Source organism: Salmo salar, chromosome 27 (assembly GCF_965601325.2).
Source record: "Salmo salar chromosome 27, fSalSal1, whole genome shotgun sequence".
Taxonomy (NCBI): Eukaryota; Metazoa; Chordata; class Actinopteri; order Salmoniformes; family Salmonidae; genus Salmo; species Salmo salar.
Window position 1 is genome coordinate 14,415,201 of NC_138317.1, and position 20,899 is coordinate 14,436,099.

General features: G+C 42.4%; 1 protein-coding gene across 5 annotated transcripts in view; it reads left to right on the plus strand.

Moving 5' to 3' along the window:
• The window catches only part of sema4ab (sema domain, immunoglobulin domain (Ig), transmembrane domain (TM) and short cytoplasmic domain, (semaphorin) 4Ab), a 50,354-nt gene that overhangs the window by 4,638 nt on the left and 24,817 nt on the right, over nucleotides 1-20,899 (plus strand). For 4 of the 5 annotated variants that reach the window (XM_014177155.3, XM_014177153.3, XM_014177152.3 and 1 more), the window contains exon 2: nucleotides 7,883-8,128. In XM_014177155.3, the coding sequence (XP_014032630.1) occupies nucleotides 8,032-8,128 (97 nt within the window). In that variant the 5' untranslated portion in view covers nucleotides 7,883-8,031. Of the gene's footprint in view, nucleotides 1-6,658; nucleotides 6,935-7,882; nucleotides 8,129-20,899 lie in introns of those variants that run through there. The other variant, XM_082970056.1, reaches the window with a different exon arrangement.

The window sequence follows — 20,899 nt, forward strand, 5'->3', positions numbered from 1 at the left end:
AACTGTCAGCAGCGGGTGTGGCTGAAATAGCTGAATCCACTAATTTGAAGGTGTCTACATATATATTTATTACACACACTATATACAATATTTTTTACGGTATTAAATCATACCGTCTGTATTTTGAAAAGAAACTGGTATATCGCTCAAGCCTCCTATCATTGGAGGAGATTCTCCACGGCTCTTGAAACCAAAGCCTGCACAGCACAATCATCTTGTTTGAAGTCAGCTTCAGCCTCTGGACATGCTGATGCTTTATAACCTGGCTGGTAGTCTGAAGTTGTCCAACCCTTTCGTCTGACAGTATTGTTCATAAATGGGGGCTTTTCCCTCAGATCCTCATATCATGAGTCAGTGAGGAATATGTGAAAGCAGATGAAGGTGCGTAGTGGGCAGAAGTGCCGGTGTCTAGTGGTTTCTGTCTATTGAAGAGGCTTTGTATGCTTCATTCGCACACTGGTGTCACCAGGCAGTCTCGGGGGGGGGGGGGGGGGCAGCAGTGTGCTGTTGCAGCCTAGTTAATTGGCTTGTTCTTGGAAAAACACAGTCGTGCAGCACCAATACACGCAATTAGACATGCAGATAAACACACTCAACCTCATCTAAAACCCTAAACCCCTCGTCAGACCTCGTAATAGAGTGGTGAGGAGGAGTCTGCTGTGTATGGAAGTGACTTCGCCATTTTTTTTCTGTATTCAGGTTCATTTATACCCCGATGAAGACGGCTTGTCTGTCGAAACGTTGGACATAAATATTTTGTATCTGAGCTCCTAGAGTGTGCGGCTCTCATTTTTTTAACTGTTCTACTACGCTAGCCAGCACCTCGCCTAAATAGGTGTGCGGTTCTTTCACCTCTAGATTATTCAGGTTCACTTAAACATAATTTGAAGCTTTGTTTTACTGTTGACAGTTACAGCTGATTTTGGTGTTGTATATTGATTCGTTCTTCTTATATATCTGTCATCTGTTTTTGTTTCAGTCTCTGAATTGTTCAATCAGACTTTTCGCCGCCAGCTCCAGATATCAGGGCATAAAAAATCTAACCTGTGTCCTTAGTTAGCCTAGTGGACATGTGCGCCCAGCTATATCCTGTGCCAAGTTTGTTTTCCCTGGCTGAACTAGCTGGCTAACTGAACTATGCTAGTTTCCGCCCTCATTGCTAAAGGTCATAAATACTGCACCCTACACTTCAAAACTCTGTTGCTAGTTATAAAATCATGTAACCAAGAAATTCGCTGGAAAGAAACTTAAATTATTTATTTAAATAGTCATGGCTGGTTTGAGGTATCTGTCGTGTCGTAAGACAACGGCGGCGAAGGATATCATTGCTACTTAACACGGATCCAAGTTCGGTTTTGAGATCCATTGTTGTAAGGTTAGCTGGAAGTTTCTGTTTGTTCTTGGAACTGTTATCGAGCCTCTTACCGCTTGGCTCGATGGGATATGTAGTGATTTTTGCCAACACAGCCAGATATGTAAACAGTATTGTACACTTAACCTTTTTTAAACGCACTGTCATAGTTGTTGCGGACTTTATTAGTTTAATGAGTAATCCAGGAATGGCACAAGTTAATTGACATGAGAACTTAATTGATATGAGGGTCTGTGGAGCTCCTCCTCCTCGCCACTCTATGCTCCGGGCTGGTCAGATCTGCTGTAGTCATGGCAACCCCACAGGGGCCTAGGGGATCAAAGTTTTTGCTGGAGATTTGCCTCGGTCTTTTGCCTTGCTCTCGCTTTCTCTTTCTCTCTCTGTCCCACTCTCTCGATGTCATATCTGTAGCCTGCTTGGACAAAGACGAGTCTTCTCTTTCTTGTCTTCTCTCTTTCTTTGCAGCTGGGGTTACCCCTACCACAATGAGTCCTAGTGATGTTTTCATATAACCCTATAATCTGTCTCGGATTATACCAGGCCAGAACTTTGATGGTTTTGACCCACACATTTTTACATTATAACCATATGAACGATTGTCGCTGTGGACGCAACTCGCATTCTTAATGAAGCAGTTCTCACACAGAAAAGCTATGCTTCTGTTTGCTTTGCTTATTCGCCTAATCCCTTTGTTGTTTTGGTGGCTCTGTTTTGCACCATTTATCTTTTGACTGATTTGGGAAAGCTGCTTACAAAATGTATTTTTATTTAAAGATAAAGTTCTGTCTAGCCCCAATTCAGACTTGCGCACCAAAGTAAACTTGTAAATTAGAATGGTACTGTGAAAGGAAAAGTATTTGACGATTATTTTTGCCTCTGCTTATAAATTAAAGGGATATTTTTTGTGCGTCTCTGAGCCATGTTCTATAGATTCCAGCGGTCATTTTGCGTTTTCATGTGCGTCTGAGATGTTGCCGTTCAAGCAGGCAGAAATTAGTCCGGTATGACACAGCATTGCCATAAAAGCCGCTCACTACACTGGAAGTTAATAGGAATTACTACTTTACATCGCAAAAATGTCTATCATACATGTCAGATTTCAATATTGGCCAATGTCATAGCTCAGGAGGTTGTCTTCTCTCGAATGATTTTTGCAATATAATTTAAGAGGGTCCACCACATTTCTCCTATTTGTCTGCCTCTTCAGTCCAGGGTGCATACATAAAGAGATATGAGGAATCATCTTTGTACCTGTGCCATTTATAGAATCTGTGACAGGAGGGGCAACGACATTGAGTACATTTTGGCTGAACCCCAACCCACACACACACACAATTGGCCTAACCCTCCTGATGACCTGGTTGGACATCACTCCAACAGGGTCACCAGAAGGGTTCAGCCAATGAAGTCAGAAGTCCCACCCAGTTGACAACATTAAAATGGTGCTGCCCATGCTTATTCTGCCATGTTCTCACAATATTTAACACTGTAAATGATAGGAATTTGTGGTTTTTGGTGGATTTTTTTTCCTTTAAGCCCACGTCCCCCTTTCATTTTAAAGGCACTCTGGCTACTGTCAGGGGCCTTGCTATATGCAGAATGTGGTCTTATAGTTTTCAGTACCATTTTACAATCCACTTAATATGGGTTTTATGCTGGCATGATATTGCCTGTAAAGTTATAACTCACCCTCTCCCTGAACAACTGGATCTTGCCGTAGTCTACCCTAAGGTTTGGGGGTGCCCCTGGGTGGCTTTGGTCCAAATCGGATGATGGGCATTATATTTAAGGCAGGGTGGTATACCATATTTTACTATATACCGGTATTGTTGCACAGACGAGTTTGGGTTTTTACTTTACCTCTTTAGTAAGGCCATTCTACTGCCAATGTTTCTCTATGGAGATTGCATGGTGGTGTGCTCGATTTTTATACACCTGTCAGCAACGGGTCTGGCTGAAATAGCCAAATCCACTAATTTGAAGGGGTGACCACATTTTTGTGTGTGTATATATGATGTATGTGTGTGTATAAACGCAACATGTAAAGTCCCAGGTTTCATGAGCTGAAAAAAAAGCTCCCAGAAATGTTCCATTAGCACAAGCTTATTTCTCTTTTTTTTTCACAAATTTGTAGACATCCCAGTTTTGCCACAAAACACAATGCCACAGATGTCTCAAGTTTTGAGGAAGCGTGTAATTGGCATGCTGACTGCAGGAATGTCCACCAAAGCTTTTTCCAGATATTTGAATGTTCATTTCTCTGGTCTGCGGCCTCACAACTGCAGACCACGTGTAACCATGCCAGCCCAGGATCTTCACATCTGGCCTCTTCACCTGAGGGATCGTCTGAGACCAGCCACCGGGACAGCTGATGAAACTGGGGGTTTGCACAACTGAAAACTTTCTGCACAACTGTCAGAAACAGTCTCAGGGAAGCTCAGCTGCTCCCTCATCGTCCTCACAAGGGTCTTGACCTGACTGCAGTTTGGCGTCGTAACCAACTTCAGTGGACAAATGCTCCCCTTCGATGGCCATTGGCACCTTTTTATAAGTGTGCACTTCACCAGTTTCAACTGTACCAGGCAGATGGCAGACAGCGTGTATGGTGTCGTGTGGGATAGGTTTGCTTATGTCAACGTTGTGAACAGAGTCCCCAATGGTGGCCGTGACAAGATCCTGAGGACCGTTGTCGTGCCATTCATCTGCCGCCATGGTTCTGCTTGATCATGCACGGCCCCATGTTGCAAGGATCTGTACACAATTCTTGGATTGCCCCAGTTCTTCCATGGCCTGCATACTCACCAGCCATGTCACTCATTGAGCATGTTTGGGATGCTCTGGATCGACGTGTACAGCAATGTGTTCGAGTTTCCGCCAATGTCCAGCAACTTCGCACAGCCATTGAAGAGGAGTGGGACAACATTCCACAGGCCACAATCAAAAGCATGATTAACTCTATGCGAAAGAGATGTAGCACTACGTGAGGCAAATGATGGCCACACCAAATACTGTCTGGTTTTCTGATCCACGCCCCTACCTTAAAAACATAATAAAAAAAGTGCCTGTGACCATCAGATGCGTCTGTTTTCCCAGCTATGTGAAGTCCATAGATTAAGATGTAATGAATTTATTTTGGTTGACGGATTTCCTTATGAACGTAACTCAGTAAAATCTTTGAAGTTGTTGCTTCTTGCATTTATATTTTTGTTCAGTGCATTTTGATAAAATAATTACATTTATTAGTGTGTCTTATGGTTGTGGAAAGCTTATACATTGCATTGAGAAAGTATTCACACCCCTTTTTCCACATATTATAATTACAGCCTGAATGTAAAATAGATTAAATTGAGATTTGTTATCGCTTGCCAACACACAATACCCCATAGTGGAATTGTGTTTTTCAAACTTTACAAAAAAACAAAAAGCTGATGTCTTGAGTCAAGTATTCAACCCTTTTTAATATGGCAAGTCTAGATATGTTTAGGAGTTAAAATTAGCTTAAGTTGCATGGACTTGTGCCAAAGTGCTGTAAGCATGATTTTTGAACGACTACCTCATCTCTGTACTCCACACATACAATTATTTGTATGATCCTAGGGCTGTTGCAGTGACCATGTTACCACCACACCGGCGGTCATGAAGGCAGTCAAATTCCACATGACCATTTAATCAAGGTAATTAGGCTTCTCCAAGCTCTGATGCTGGTCATCAGTAGCCTACCAAACTTTCTAACTGCCTGGTACTCAACACTCTATTGTCCCTCTAAATCACTCTGACATCAATGCAAATGTATTAAAAAATGTAATCAAACGCTTCGTGAGCGCTCATGTTGCGCAACATTTCTATAGGCTCTGCAATTGCGTGAGAGTGATGGCTGCTAATAAAAGAGGATCCTATCAGCTAGGCCTAGTATATTTATTTCTCAACTTTCCTAATATTAAGCACATTGGTTATATTTACAACAGGACTGTAGCCTACCTGGCTGGCATGAAAATGAACCACGGGAAAAGCCTCCATTCGCTATATAAGTGTATAGATTACGTGTTTTTTCCCCCCGCTGCACCTCTATCGAAACAGGTGCATGATAATGGTCCATTCTAAATCAAAACAAATTTCTCACACACTTATGTATGTGTAAAGACAAGATTAAATCTAGAATAGTCTGATGGGTGACAATATTTGCCTATCACTTGTGAATGATATATTATCAATTGTGAATTATGTCCAGCATTAGAAACAATGCCTTTTTTTTTCTCTCGACTTGTCCGAATCATAGTCACACACCTCATGTAGCCTCGCCCATAGGCCTATGTGTTTTAATAAGGTCTGTATCACAACTAAAGTGGCCAAATAACTTCTTAAAATTAAGCACATTAGGCTCTACACACCATGTAAAGCGGATTAACTGGCATACAGTACCAGTCAAAAGTTTGTAGTTTTTAAGGGGTTTTCTTTATTCGTGAAGACATCAAAAATATGAAATAACACACATGGAATCATGTAGTAGCCAACAAAGTAGCCACCCTTTTCCTTGATGACAGCTTTGCACGCTCTTGGCATTCCCTCCCTAGCTTCATGAGGAATGCTTTTCCTACAGTCTTGAAGGAGTTCCCACATATGCTGAGCACTTGTTGGCTGATCAATAACGTGCCACGGAATTCCACTGGCTGTTGAGTAGGTGGGACGATTTCGTCCCACATACCCTAGAGAGGTTAACTGATTTCCTTATATGAACCGTAACTCAATACACTTTTTGTAGTTGTTTCATGTTGAGTTTATATTAATGTTCAGTGTGTGTGTGTGTGTGTGTGTGTGTGTGTATTATATAATATTTCAAACCAAATTTTATTTGTCACATGCGCAATATACAACATGTGTAGACCTTACAGTGAAATGCTTGCTTACAAGCCCCTAACCTACAATGCAGTGTAAAAAAAACTAAAAAAGAATAAGAAATAAAGGTAACAAGTAATTAAAGAGCAGCAGTAAAATAACAATAGTGAGACTATATACAGGGGTTACCGGTACAGAGTCAATGTGCGGTGGCACAGGTCGAGGTAATATGTACATGTAAGTAGACTTAGACTATGAATAGATGATAATAATAGAGAGTAGCAGCAGTGTAAAAGTGTGTGGGGGGGGGAACTGTTCAGGAGTCTTATGGCTTGGGGGTAGAAGCTGTTTAGAAGCCTCTTGGACCTAGACTTGGCCTTCCGGTAATGCTTGCCGTGTGGTAGCAGAGAGAACAGTCTATGACGAGGGTGGCTGGCGTGTTTGACAATTTTTAGGGCCTTCCTCTGACACCGCCTGGTTTAGGGGTGAGATGGCTGGAAGCTTGGCCCCAGTGATGTACTAGGTCATCGAATTTGCACATTGGCCAATAGAACGGATGGCAGTGGGGGTTTACTCGCTCGCCTACGATTTCTCAGAAGGCAGCCCAACTTCCACCTCCTTTTTCTCTGTCTTCTCTTCACGGAAATGACAGGGATTTGGTCCTGCTCCCGGGAAAGCAATATATACTTCGTCGGACTCCTTAAAGGAAAAAGTTTCTACTAGTTTGTGGTGAGTAATTCCTGTTCTGATGTCCAGAAGTTATTTTCGGTCATAAGAGATGGTAGCAGCAACATTATGCACAAAATAAGTAAAAAAATAAAATAAGTTACAAATATCGCAAAGAAACTAACAAAATAACAGTTGGTTAGAGCACGTAAAACGTCAGCCATCCTCTCCGGCGCCTTCTACCATTCATGGGAATAGTTTGGAACAGATTTCCAACATTTTAAAAAGATAGAAAAAAATGCTCAAACTTGGGCGCCAAATCAAAGCACTGCCAGTTGGGGAACCCTGACTTAGGACATCAAATGTTGTTTTCTATTAAAAAAGTTTAAGAGCGAATGCCTGAATACAGGGATAAATCTGGAACCTGGAAAAACAAAATGGAATTAGGCAAAAAATAAAATTTGTTTAAGGTCCTTTAATTAGCTTGCACGATAGATATCAGTGAACATGTTGGTAATACCTTTCCCTTTATCAAAAGGTTCATATTGTTGTGAGTAGCAGTCATTTCAACCTAGAGTAAAGTAGGTCTTATCTGTATTTCTCACTGAATCTCCATGATGTTCCTTATGTCAAATAGAATTTCAAAGTGATTAAGTGATATAAGTTTGTCAGGTGTTTCTCTAGTTGTAACCAAAATAATTTCACACTGCATGAATCATTTATTTTATTTGGGGTTTTCTGTGAGGTTTATTGTAACTTTTTTTCCCTAAACCGCCTGTGTAGGGGGTGTCTACTTGTACATGAAATGTACTAGTCCATTAAGTAATTCTGGGATATCCTAGAAGTTATTTGTTCCTCTTAATGCAGATTTATGAGAAATGAGTCATTCCTTTGCAAGCAGGCTTTCTGTCCACCCACAACTCTACAGTGCCAAGGGAGTACTGCTTTTCTCTCTGACCCTCCCTCCCCTCCCTCCCCTGACTCCATCTCTCTTTTTTCTCTCTCCCTCAGATGCGATGACGGCTGGCTCCAGAGACAAGAGGAAGTGGCTTTTGCCTCTGTGCTCCCCCTACAGAACCAGTCTTTGACACAAACAACGGACGCTTTTCGCCAGACGCTTTCTCCCAAGCATTGATTTTGCTCTCCTCCTTTGGGTTATCATGGAACACCAAGGCCTACTCCCTATAATCGTGGTCATTCTAGGGGTTATGGGTACATGTTTGGCCAGGCTTACCCCCCGGGTCTCGTTTGCTATGGGTAAGTCGAACACTTATCATCTTGTTAGCTCCTCGATTGTGAAGATGAACTTTGAAATCCAGTGATTCATTTCAATGCTTTCATTTAGTCTCACTGTCTTAAAGTGACAGTCGCTTAAAGCAAAGTACTTTGCAGCTGTGAATACTCTCCAGTGACTGTCTAGCTATGGATTTTTTGTTTTACTTAAGAACAGATCAGAATGACACTCTTGGTGTGAATGCTTGTCTATCAATCCCTGCTTGGGCTGGAGAGACCCACCCAGTCCACAGACTTTTGTACGTCCAATTTAACTATGCTCCTATACTCGTATCATGATATGAAAAATGCCAATGACTTGGAATGGCACGGTAAGTATTGTTCTCTGTTATGGTGCTCACCATTGTAGCTCTGGTAGTAATTGCGGTAGTAATTGCGTCCCTAATATGACTAGATCGAGGTTCAACGGGACCAACGAAGGGTCAGAAGTGCAACAGCGCTAACGGGGGAAATGCGATCATGAGTGACAGAGCAATGTTTAGCAATGCTTAACTGGGTGAGGCCATTTCAGCGTTAAGTTGTGTTGAGTCCATTTTGAAGAATCGATCACTTACGAACGATTAATGCTCATTTGTTCTTTCTAATAATGTATTTCACCTTTATTTAACTAGGTAAGTCCGTTAAGAACAAATTCTTATTTACAATGACGGCCTACTTGTCTCTGTGCAAAGATGATTATTTCAGACTAGTGCCAAAATACACATATTTGCCATCTGTATATGGTGACGCTGTCATTATGTTCACGTTGTATAGATAGTTCCAAAGTTGTCCCACATGAGCCCATCACAGGCTCACGTGGAATAACTGAGTGGTCTGTTGCCATCCATCATTTGTGGATATTCTGGAGAGGGGAATGAAAGTTGAGCTGAACCGATGCGCTGTTGTCTCTCGTACAAAGCACTGCTCTCTGCAGTCTTATGAAGAGCTCCCGAGTTTTGGCCCAACTAACGATGTACTAATGAGATGAGCATTATGATAAACGAAGCAGCCAGCAGATGACATCACAATGATTTGAACTGTTTGGTTGCATGGTCTTCAAAGCTTTTATTCGTTACTATCGTTAAAGTGGAACTCAGCGTTTGAACTACTTTGCAGATATGAAATGTTTTTATTTACTGCAGTGCTTTCCCACTCTATATTGCCATTGGATATTCACAAATGCCTTACACTGTCATTCCAAAAGTCTATGAAAATGTGAAAAGCAACGTACAGTGCTCGCTTTTCAGAAAATATAACAAAATAAAAAGGTATCATATTCTTCCAAGGTAGTTATTATGACCAGATTTTAATAAGATTTAATGTGGCTAAAACACCGTCAGTTCCACTTGAAGGGGCTGGGCATTAAACATAAAAAAAACCGGAATGTTGTAAATAAGTTTTTTAAACTTAAAGTTTTAGTTTGCTCTAGTTAAATGTTGGAAGTTGTAACATAAAGTAAATAGTATCCACTGTTGGCCATTTGTTTGTATAACAATACTGTTCCTGCCTTAGTTTGCACTGAACATGTCTCCATTCCTGCTCAAATATCACGCCATGCACAGTTTCCAATAGAAATGTAGCCTATCCTCTAAGCTTCCAGTTCTTTCAGCTGTTGAACCTATGTTTGGAATTTCAAACTGTATTCCTTATGTTTATGTTTAAGATGCAGCTAACCTCAAGGGGTTGCCAGAAGGGTTCAGTTCAATGTGTCATCAGTGTTTACTGTGCAGATTGCTGAACCATTTTCGCTTATCTTTGCTTTTTCTATGGCCATTTCAGTGGCTTGTGTTTCGTTTTAAAAGCTGTGTTGGTCGTTGAGACCGAGGCCCTAATGGATTTATACTTAACATCGGAAGTGAGTTACGAGAACTACTCAGTAAAACGGATATAGTCTGCAGTGTCATCAATGGAATCGAGTAGGCCCCTGACTTGCAAATATTACGGGTAAGATGAGGACACTGGCACAATTGGCAGACCGTTTCAGGTCCTATAATAATGTGCAGTTCATAGGGCCCTATCATATCTGTTTTTGTTTTTGCCTGATTACCTTTTAGTTTTACCTGAAATTCTGTTTTCTCCCATTTTGTTTTTCCAGGATTCCATTTTCACCCCAAAAATGCAGGGTTTCGCTCAAAGTCCCACTTTTTTTAATAGGTCAGCCAATGTTAGGGATGCACCGATATGACATTTTTGGCCGATACCAATATCCAACATTTTCCTTGCCAAAAACCCGATACTGATAAACCGGTATTTAACATTTTTGTGGCCTTTTAAGCATTCTAGTACAGTTAAATAGTTGACACACACACACACACACACACACACACACACACACACACACACACACACACACACACACACACACACACACACTGACCAAAAAGTCCCCATTACCAGTAAAACATAATCAAAACCTATTTTTCACTGACTTGCTGTGCTGTTTGGTTGTTCATTTATTCCATCGTTTCATTCTCAACAGGGATTTCATCATACATGTCAAGCAGTGAAGCTTCAGCTCTGTCTGTCCGTGGCCTGTCGTGGGTCCTCTTCGTCTGTGCGCACTGTCGCTGTGTCCATTTCCATCTTGTCCAGCTGTGTCTAACATTTCACGTAAACCCTGTTTCTTGTCTGCATCGAATAGCGGTCCTTGTACCTAGCATCGAGCATGGTGGCGACACATTAGAGGCTCAGAGAGAATGCCACCGAATCGCTTGTTTACAGTAGAGGGCCGATTTCCAAGTTTTCATAACAATTGGCATTTTTGGGCGCCGATTACATTGCAATCCACGAGGAGACTGCGTGGCAGGCTGACCACCTGTTACGTGAGTGCAGGCAGCAAGGAGCCATGGTAAGTTGCTAGCTAGCGTTAAACTTATCTTATAAAAAACTATCCATTTTAACATAATCACTAGTTAACTACACATGGTTGATATTACTAGTTTAACTAGCTTGTCCTGCGTTGCATATAATCAATGCGGTGCCTGAAATTGTCACTTCTCTTGCGTTCAGTGTAAGCAGAGTCAGGGTATATGTAGCAGTTTGGGTCGCCTGGCTCGTTGCGAACTGTGTGAAGACCATTTCTTCCAAACAAAAACCATAATTAATTTGCCCGAATTGTACATAATTATGACATTGAAGGCTGTGCAATGTAACAGCAATATTTAGACTGAGCGGTGGTAGGCAGCAGCAGGCTCCTAAGCATTCATTCAAACCACACTTTCCTCCATTTGCCAAAAGCTTTTTGCAATGCTTGAAGCACAGCGCTGTTTGACTTTATGACATGCCTATCAACTCCCCAGATTAGGCTGGCAGTACTATAGTGCCAATAAGAACATCCAATAGTCAAAGGTCTATGAAATACAAATGGTATTGAGAGAAATAGTCTTATAATAACTACAACCTAAAACTTCTTAACTGGGAATATTGAAGACTCATGTTAAAAGGAACCGCCAGCTTTTTCATATGTTCTCATGTTCTGAGCAAGGAACTTAAACGTTAGCTTTTTTACATGGCACATTTTGCACTTTTACTTTCTTCTCCAACATTGTTTTTGCATTATTTAAACCAAATTGAACATGTTTCATTATTTGAGACAATTGATTTTATTGATGTATTATTAAGTTAAAATACAAGTGTTCATTCAGTGTTGTTGTAATTGTCATTACTATATATATATTATATATATATATATATATATATATATATATATATATAAATATAAATATAAATCTGCCGATTTTATTATCTTTTTTTATTTATTTTTTATTATTATTATTTTTTCGGCTTTTTTTGGTTCTCTAATAATCGGTATCGCCGTTGAAATATCATAATCGGTCGACCTCTAGAGTACTTTTGCAAGTTTTAACCCCACTGTCTGTCGGCAGTTTTGTTGAGCAGGCGTTTCAATGACATGAGAGGGTCTGCTGCAGACGCAGTTGATGAGCTTATTTCTAGAGTCATTAGTTCGAAAGGCGGCTCAGTATGATGAAATCCTCGTTGAGAATGAACAACGAACGGCACAACAAGTAAGTGAAAGAGGTTTTGATTATGTTTTACTGGTAATGGGGACCTTCGTAAATGCCAACAAAATAACTTTTTGGTGTTTCAACTATTTAACTGTACTAGAATGCTTAAAAGGCCGCTAAAATTTGAAGTATCGGGTTTTTGTTTGGCAAGGAAAATATCGGTTATCGGCCAAAAATGTTCTGTGCATCACTAGCCTACGTTATATAGGTATGCACGTCAGCATTTTTAGCTAATATCGGCCAATTCTGAGATATTGTGCGTTCCTATCCAATGTAGTTGCTTTTCTAAGTCCACAAAAATGCTTAAAACCATATCAGGAGACCACTTTGGAAGTCTGTGTGAAATATAGTGCATTTAGGTTTTTGGGTGTAGTTACCCTTTAATGCCAGTGCACACTAGCAAGAGACCATTGTTTGATTGCAGAGTTTGCAGAACAAATGGCCACTGGATTGATGCAAATAATCATATTCTGCCAAATGCTAACATTTCAATGAGAAGGTTTTTGGGAGCGCCTTTCCATCTCTACCATAAGGTTATCATTAGCATCATCGCTAATGGCTACACAAGTGTTGAGACACACACACACAGACCGAGGCATTCCTGTGCCTGTTTCAGAAAGTTGCAGGAAAATACAAATCACTGATGCATTTTGTTCATGTCTTATGATTAACTTGGGAAAATTAATTCTAATAATTTAGCTTAATACATTTGAGTTGATGTCCTACTAATAAGTTCAATACATTTTTGAATATTGTTGAATTCTGTTTTGTCTGGATTCCGTGATTTCATCCGCAACACAGATTTTATAGGGCCCTAAATTCACTTTGAAGAGGGCCCGCTGTATAACACAAACGGAAGCCCAAACTGTGTCTGACTAGAAGAAAAGGAAGCGAAGATGACCTGATTGAGGAAAAATAAATGTGAAAGCGGATACATTTGCAGACTAAGGTGAAGTCTTTTGTTTTGATTCCTCTCTGTGGCTTTGTTCCGTTTGGGCACAGTATCAGATTAGGTTGCGTGAGTGTGTTCGTATGTTTTGCTCAGGAATAGTACTTTTATTTACATTTTTGTGCCGTCCCAAACCGTAAAAAAAAAAAAAAAAAATGTTGCTGGCTCGGATGCATCTAATCACATTGTTCTTTTTCAGCAACAGGCCGTTGCAGTACAGCTAAGCTCGGCTCAGTAGTGTGAAAAGGGTAAGCTTTTAGGCTTCCCTGGAAGCCTGGATTGAACTACTGGAAAAATGTCCGTCCTCTTAGACGATGCCAATACCCCATTCAAGACCCATTTTCCCCACACTCAATGGAACAAGCACAAACGCTAAGTTTTGAAGTTGACAACACTTCCATCTCGGGACCTCTCGGGACCCAGAATTAGCATCTCCAATAATGCTTATAGTTTAGGGTCAGAAGGGATTGGGGTCTGGGGTGCTGACCTTTTGATCATTTCCTGAGAGGTGAAAGTAAACAAAGCTGCTCCAGGGTCTTTTCTCCTTTCAGAGTTCACTTCAGGTTGGAGGCAGGCAGGGGATTAGGGGACTTAATAGAAGCCTGTGGCGTCCCCGTCCTCCCATGCAGCTCGAAATGTTGATTAGCTCTGCTACCTGTAGCTGGGATGACCAAGAGAGCCTGCCAGGCTGATGCCTTAACCTGCCTGCTGCTTTAGAGGTTTGTTGTAGTCCTATCATTTTCTCCCAATAACATTGCGTTATTGGAGTTTGTGTACGGGAATCGCCTAACCTACAAAAGCAGTTTGTCTTCTGTTAGACCAGTGGTCAGACCAGTATGCTAGGTCATTAATGTTTTTCCCCCAGTTTGCCAGGCATAGCCTATTGACCTCAGCATCTGGTCTACCTCTGCTGTAATTGGATACATAAAAAAAATAAAATGGTGTTTTAAAAATGCAGGAGAATTTCCTGGCTTTAAGAATGTGGTGTAGAAATGTTTTACCTCAGTTTCTGCACCTGTCCTGAACACCTAAGCTGTGAAGAATGTGCTTTCTGCTCACGGTCTGTTAGCTAAATGAGTGTACTCTTTTCTGATAGTGCCATGGTTGAGACCGATGACCATTTTTGCGTGTTTACAAACTAAACGGCTTGTGACTCCATTCTGTGCTGTTTTTAAAATTCCACAGAATAGTGTTTGAGTTGGCCATTGGCGAGGACCTAAACCATCACTTTTCACTAAGCTTTACAGAACTCGCTTGTTTTCGTTATGCTGACATGCGGATATCTGGAGTTCCTCGTCTCATTGGTTTTGAGGAAGCGTCCTCGGGTAGCGCATTTCTGCCGTTAGCAAACTCTCACATCCTCATTTCCAGCAGGCTTTAGTTAACCACTCAGCCTCAGACAGTGGGGCCTCAGTCAGCTGGAGCCAACCACTAAGATAGTTGGCGTCACACAACATGCACAACGTGAGTTGTGTACAAGTGCGTGCGTACCCACACACACATTTTATAGATCCATACGTTTTAATGAACGACGTTGTTTTATTGGAGTGTGACGCAATGAATCACACGAGTGTCGGTGTCATTACGAATGGATGGCCGTTACGGTAGTTATTTAGATTCAAAATGGCATCAAATTGCAAAGAGAAAGGGAGAAACATATGAGTCCTGTATTCACAACTGTGTGAGAAAATCTCTTAGGATTAACTTCCACTGAGGTCTCTTAATCTCCTCACTGAGATGAGCCTCAACCCCGTGTGTGCAGGCAGTGGAGGGATGATGACGCGCGCTGACAGGTACGGGACGGGATCCCTCCTAATCCCCAGGATGGCAGGTTTTATCTGCCGTGTTGCGCAACACCCACCCATCCCCCACTTCACCCTCTTTCTAAATGGGTGACTGCTCACACTAGCCCAGCCTGTTGCTCATTCATGAGTAACCCACACATGAGACATGACCCATAGAGCCACACCTTAGTACGGAAATGCAGCTCCCTCTGCCAAATCTCTCACATGGCCAACTCTACGATGTGAAGTGTCTAAACTCTAATCAACTTAAGTGTATACTAGTTTTTCTTTTTTTTTATTCACAGATAGAGCTCAGAGGTTTTGGGCTTCTCTGTTTTTTGCCAACACACTTGCCTTGACACAAAAGTTTGATATTTTACTATTTCGAGTGAAGTCTTTAAACTTAATTCCTCGCTTTAGCCCCGTCTTCCACTCAAGCTGTGTTGAGTTTAAAATACTGTACCTGTTCCCGAAGGCCCCCCCCCCCCCCCCCCTCACTGTGGGGTCTGATATGGGTTCTCTGAGTGCTCAGTTCTGGTTGGTCAAGTCAGAAATGGATTCAGGCCAAGCCATTTGTGTTCCAGATCTGTGTTCTAAGTGCCGTCTACACATACACACACACACAGCTAGAGGACCAGACTACAGGTCCGAGAGTGAACATTTGATAAGCACCAATCAGATCTAATTTTATTAGTCACATGCGCCGAATACACCAGGTGTAGACCTTACGAGCCCCTAACCAACAATGCAGTTTAAAAAAATAATAATAAGAGAAAAGTAACTAAAGAGCAGCAGTAAAATAACAATAACGAGACTATATACAGGGGGTACCGATACAGAGTCAATGTGCGGAGGCACCGGTTAGTTGAGGTAGTATGTAGGTAGAGTTATTAAAGTGACTATGCATAGATGACAACAGAGAGTAGCAGTGGTGTAAAGAGGGGGGTCAATGCAAATATTCTGGGTAGCCATCTGACTAGATGTTCAGGAGTCTTATGGCTTGGGGGTAGAAGCCATTTAGAAGCCTCTTGGACCTAGACTTGGAGCTCCAGTACCGCTTGCCATGCGGTAGCAGAGAGAACAGTCTATGACTAGGGTGGCTGGAGTCTTTGACAATTTTTAGGGCCTTCCTCTGACACTGCCTGGTAAAGAGGTTCTGGATGGCAGAAAGCTTGGCCCCAGTGATGTACTGGGCTGTTCGCACTACCCTCTGTAGTGCCTTGCGGTCGGAGGCCGAGCAGTTGCCATACCAGGTAGTGATGCAACCAGTCAGGATGCTCTCGATGGTGCATCTGTAAAACCTTTTGAGGATCTGACGACCCATGCCAAATATTTTCAGTCTCCTGAGGGGAAATAGGTTTTGTCGTGCCCTCTTCACGACTGTCTTGGTGTGCTTGGACCATGTTAGTTTGTTGACGTGGACACCAAGGAAATTGAAGCTCTCAACCTGCTCCGCTACAGCCCCATCGACGGGAATGGTGGTGTGCTCGGTCCTCTTTTTCCTGTAGTCCACAATCCTCTCCTTTGTCTTGATCACATTGAGGTTGTTGTCCTGGCACCACACGGCCAGGTCTCTGACCTCAGCCTATAGGGAGGTCTCGTCATTGTCGGTGATCAGGCATACCACTGTGTCATCGGAAAATGTAATGATGATGTTGGAGTCGTGCCTGTTAGCAGTGTTTAGTCACAACCAATGGTCTTCTCATCCTCCCAGGCAAGGCCATAGATCATTGGTTCCCAAACCGTTTTTGCCCAGGACACCATTTTGATATCAAAATTATTTTTACCCCCCTTTTTCTCCCCTATTTCATGATTACGACCATGTCTCATCGCTGCAACTCCCCAACGGGCTCGGGAGAAGCGAAGGTCACGTCATGCGTCCGCCAAACCGCGCTCGCTTAACCCGGAAGCCAGCTGCACCAATGTGTCAGAGGAAATGCCGTTCAACTGACGACTGAAGTCAGTCTGCAGGCACCTGGCCCGCCACAAGGAGTTGAGCCAAGTAAAGACCCCCTGGCCAAACCCTCCCCTAGCCCGGACGACGCTGGGCCAATTGTGCACCGCACCTATGGAACTCTCGGTCATGGCTGGTAATGACACAGCCTGGGATCGAACCCCAGGCTGTACTGACGGCGCAGCACTGCTATGCAATGGCTTAGACCGCTGCGCAACTCAGGAGGCCGTCTGTCTCTCTTATTCATTCACGTGTATTGACATCCACACATTTCCTGGAGCAACCACTTGCGTGACTGAGCAAGAATCCCAGTGGAGGACCGTATCCCTTTTGAAGCACAGGCCTCTCAAACCACACTCATCATCACTGGGCACATCTCCCTCTCCCTGGGGTGGGCAGAAAGCACACTAGGAGATTCTCCCACAACCTCAAAGTTCCTCTACACTCAGAACGAACATTCACACATACGCACACCCACACAGTTTCTTCTTACTCGCTGGGGTGGTTATGAATGATGTCCGTTGGCTGATATCCCTCACAAACCTTGAACACAAACATGCCACACTTGCGCTCTCTAACAAACACCCATGCATGGCCACATGAATCATCAGACTCAACACCCTTGCAGGCCCGCGCTGAGACGTGAACTCTCTGCAGAGTACGACAACACACAGATCAAGTCTCATGAGGTCCGAAGGAGTGAAACAAACAGTCCTTGGCAAGCGTTCAAGCTAAATGTGGTCAGCAACCCCTTCTAAGCTTGGCACGGGACACACAGGGGTCCTGAGTAAGGCCGTGTAGAGAAGGCCTTGCCCAGACAAACAAGCAACAGTTTGATTTTGACGTTTCACGTCCCCCCCCACTCCTCAGCTGATGTGGTTTTCTCATGACCTTCGCAACAAAGGAGCACTGTGTCCCCATGGCCTGGAAAGAGCCACTTCATAGGTGGGGTGGGCATGGAGGAAAAACAATTACCTTGATCCCTGAGCCTGCGCTTTTGCGAGATATCTCCCGCTAACAGAGCTTTGAACGACTAAGTGGAGTGGTGAAAGGTGACTTTCCACACAGTGAAACTAGTGTTAAACTAGAGAGGGATGGCAAAGCTCCTGAAGCAATCTAGGGCTGCCAAGTTAACCCGACTGCATGTTACATCTGGGTCGTCAGCGTGACTCGACCGCATAAGTTCTTTTGATTTAAAGAATTGGCATTAGCAGTGACCACTAGGAGCTTGCATGAGTCATCAATTATCAATCAAAAGTTGCACACACAAGCTTGGTATGTTGCCTCAGAGTTACATAGTTATCTTTCACTTCCTCTGTAGCAAACATTGCGGCTAAGGAACATCAACAGTTTGCTAGTCACGGCACCAATGTGACTGATCATTTGGGGTTGTTGGTGCAAGTTCAGACCCTGTTAGTGTGCTGAGCTGTACTTGCTTTATGAGTAACTTTGCCCGAGGCCTAAAGACAGGTGTTGACTACCTTTGCTACACTATCAGAAACATTTAACTGAAATCACACATTTTTCATTTTCTGTTCAAAACATTTATTGGCTGAATACATAACTAATTTGCTTAAAATGTTTAAATTGCTTAAACTTTTGTGGACCCAGAGTTTGTTTTCAATGCAAGGGAATTCAAAGTTAAAGACGAGAATACTTCTCAAAAATCCCAGCATAATTTTTAACATCCTTATGATTCAGTCGTATGATCATCGCACTGACTCTCGGGCGATAAGTATAGTGGCTGACGTAAATGTTTTCCCCAAACTCTGTTTCAATTTCACAAACCAGTCAAACATCACACTATTTTCACTGCAGCTCATATATAGTAAACCATCATTTGGTCTAACTTTGGACTGTTGCCTTAAAAGGTTACTATATATCACGTACTGAATCAGACGCTGCTCTTCAGAGTTCAAGCAGAACTAGTCTTGTCCGCCAGTCATGTGTCTGACAACTGTGAACCCGGCAAGCCAGGCAAAAGCAGAACAAATGCATTCACAACTCTTCAAAAAGCATAGTTTCCGTGAAAAGTGTGAAATGGGCCTAATCAATATAATCAGTTTGGCTGTTTTGAGGAATTTCCTAGTTCTATTCATTTGGTTCACTCACGGTCATTACTTTTCAAGTCTCATTTAATGTTGTCACTTTTGTCGTCTAACGTTTATGGTGTACTAGGGAAATGTCACAATTATTCATATCCAGTACCACCCCAACATTGACATATTTGAAAATGGAACTTTTCTGTTTTGTAGTAAAGATGATTTAACTATTTACAATGACACCATCAACCAATTAGTACGCAATACCTATTCACAATTGGTCAAAATCACACAATACCACACCGATGTCATTGGAAATCATTATCTTCCTCTATATTTTACCTCCAAAACATAGAAACGTACTGTTTTCACATACTTTTGGCCATGTAGTGTATGTGGACATCTGCTCATTGAACATCTCATTCCAAAATCATGGAAATGAATATGGAGTTGGTCCCCATTCCAATTCATCCCAAAGGTGTTCGATGGGGTTGAGGTTGGCACTATGCATTCAGGCAGGTAGTGTTGTCCTGGCATCCACCAAACCCAGATTAGTCTGTCGGACTGCCAGATGGTGAAGTGTGATTCATCACTCCAGAGAACGCGTTTCCACTGCTCCAGAGTCCAACGGAGGCCAGCTTTACACTACTCCAGCCGACGCTTGGCATTGGGCATAGGTATCTTAGGCTTGCGTGTGGCTGCTCGGCCATTCAAACCCATTTCATGAAGCTCCTGACGAACAGTTCTTGTGCCGACGTTGCTTCCAGAGGCAGTTTACAACTCGATACTGAGTGTTGAAACCGAGGACAGACTATTTTTACACGCTTCAGCACTCGGTGGTCTCGTTCTGTGAGCTCGTGTGGCCTACCACTTCGCGGCTGAGCAGTTGTTGCTCCTAGACGTTTCCACTTCACAATAACAGCACTTACAGTTGACCGGGGCAGCTCTAGCAGGGCAGAAATTTGACGAACTGACTTGTTGGATAGGTGGCATCCTATGACGGTGCCACATTGAATGTCATTGAGCTCTTCAGTAAGGCCATTCTACTGCTAATGTTTGTCTATTGAGATTGCATGGCCAGAGCAACGCGTGTGGCTGAAATAGCTGAATCCGCTAATTTGAAGGGGTGTCCACATAATTTTGTGTTTATAGTTGATGTGCTGGAAATTATGAATATATAATGGAAACTGTAGACTGACCTCTAACTACTGATGCCCTAGGGCTTATACGTTCTCTCTTGACAGGAGCATTGTAACGGATGATAACAGCAGTTTTCTGGATATCATTGCTTCTGTGGTCAAGCAGAAGTTGTAGAACAATTAAGAACGCTGAACTGATGTACTTGTCAGGCATCCACACATGCACATGTATACAGTGAGGTATTTAAATCAAGGCATGTGTTAAATTTGAGGCCATTTTATAGGCCTATGCATGTGTGTATACTCCTCTGTTAATACATTTATTTTATTTTTTGTAATAATGACAATTACAACGATACTGAATGAACACTTTTATTTTAACTGAATATAATACATCAATAAAATCAATTTAGCCTCAAATAAATAATGAAACATGTTTAAATAATGCAAAAAACTAAGTGTTGGAGAAGAAAGTCAAAGTGCAATATGTGCCATGTAAGAAAGCTAACGTTTAAGTGCCTTGCTCAGAACATGAAAACATATGAAAGCTGGTGGTTCCTTTTAATATGAGTCTTCAATATTCCCAGGTAAGAAGTTTTAGGTTGTAGTTATTATAATACTATTTCTCTCAATACCATTTGTATTTCATATACCTTTGACTATTGGATAGTAGTCACTTTAGTATTGCCACTGTAACAGTATAGCTTCCATCCCTCTCCTTGCCCCTACCTGGGCTCGAACCAGGAACACATCGACAACAGCCACCCTCGCAGCATCGTTACCCATCGCTCCACAAAAGCCACGGCCCTTGCAACTACTTCAAGGTCTCAGAGCGAGTGACGTCACCGATTTGAAACGCTATT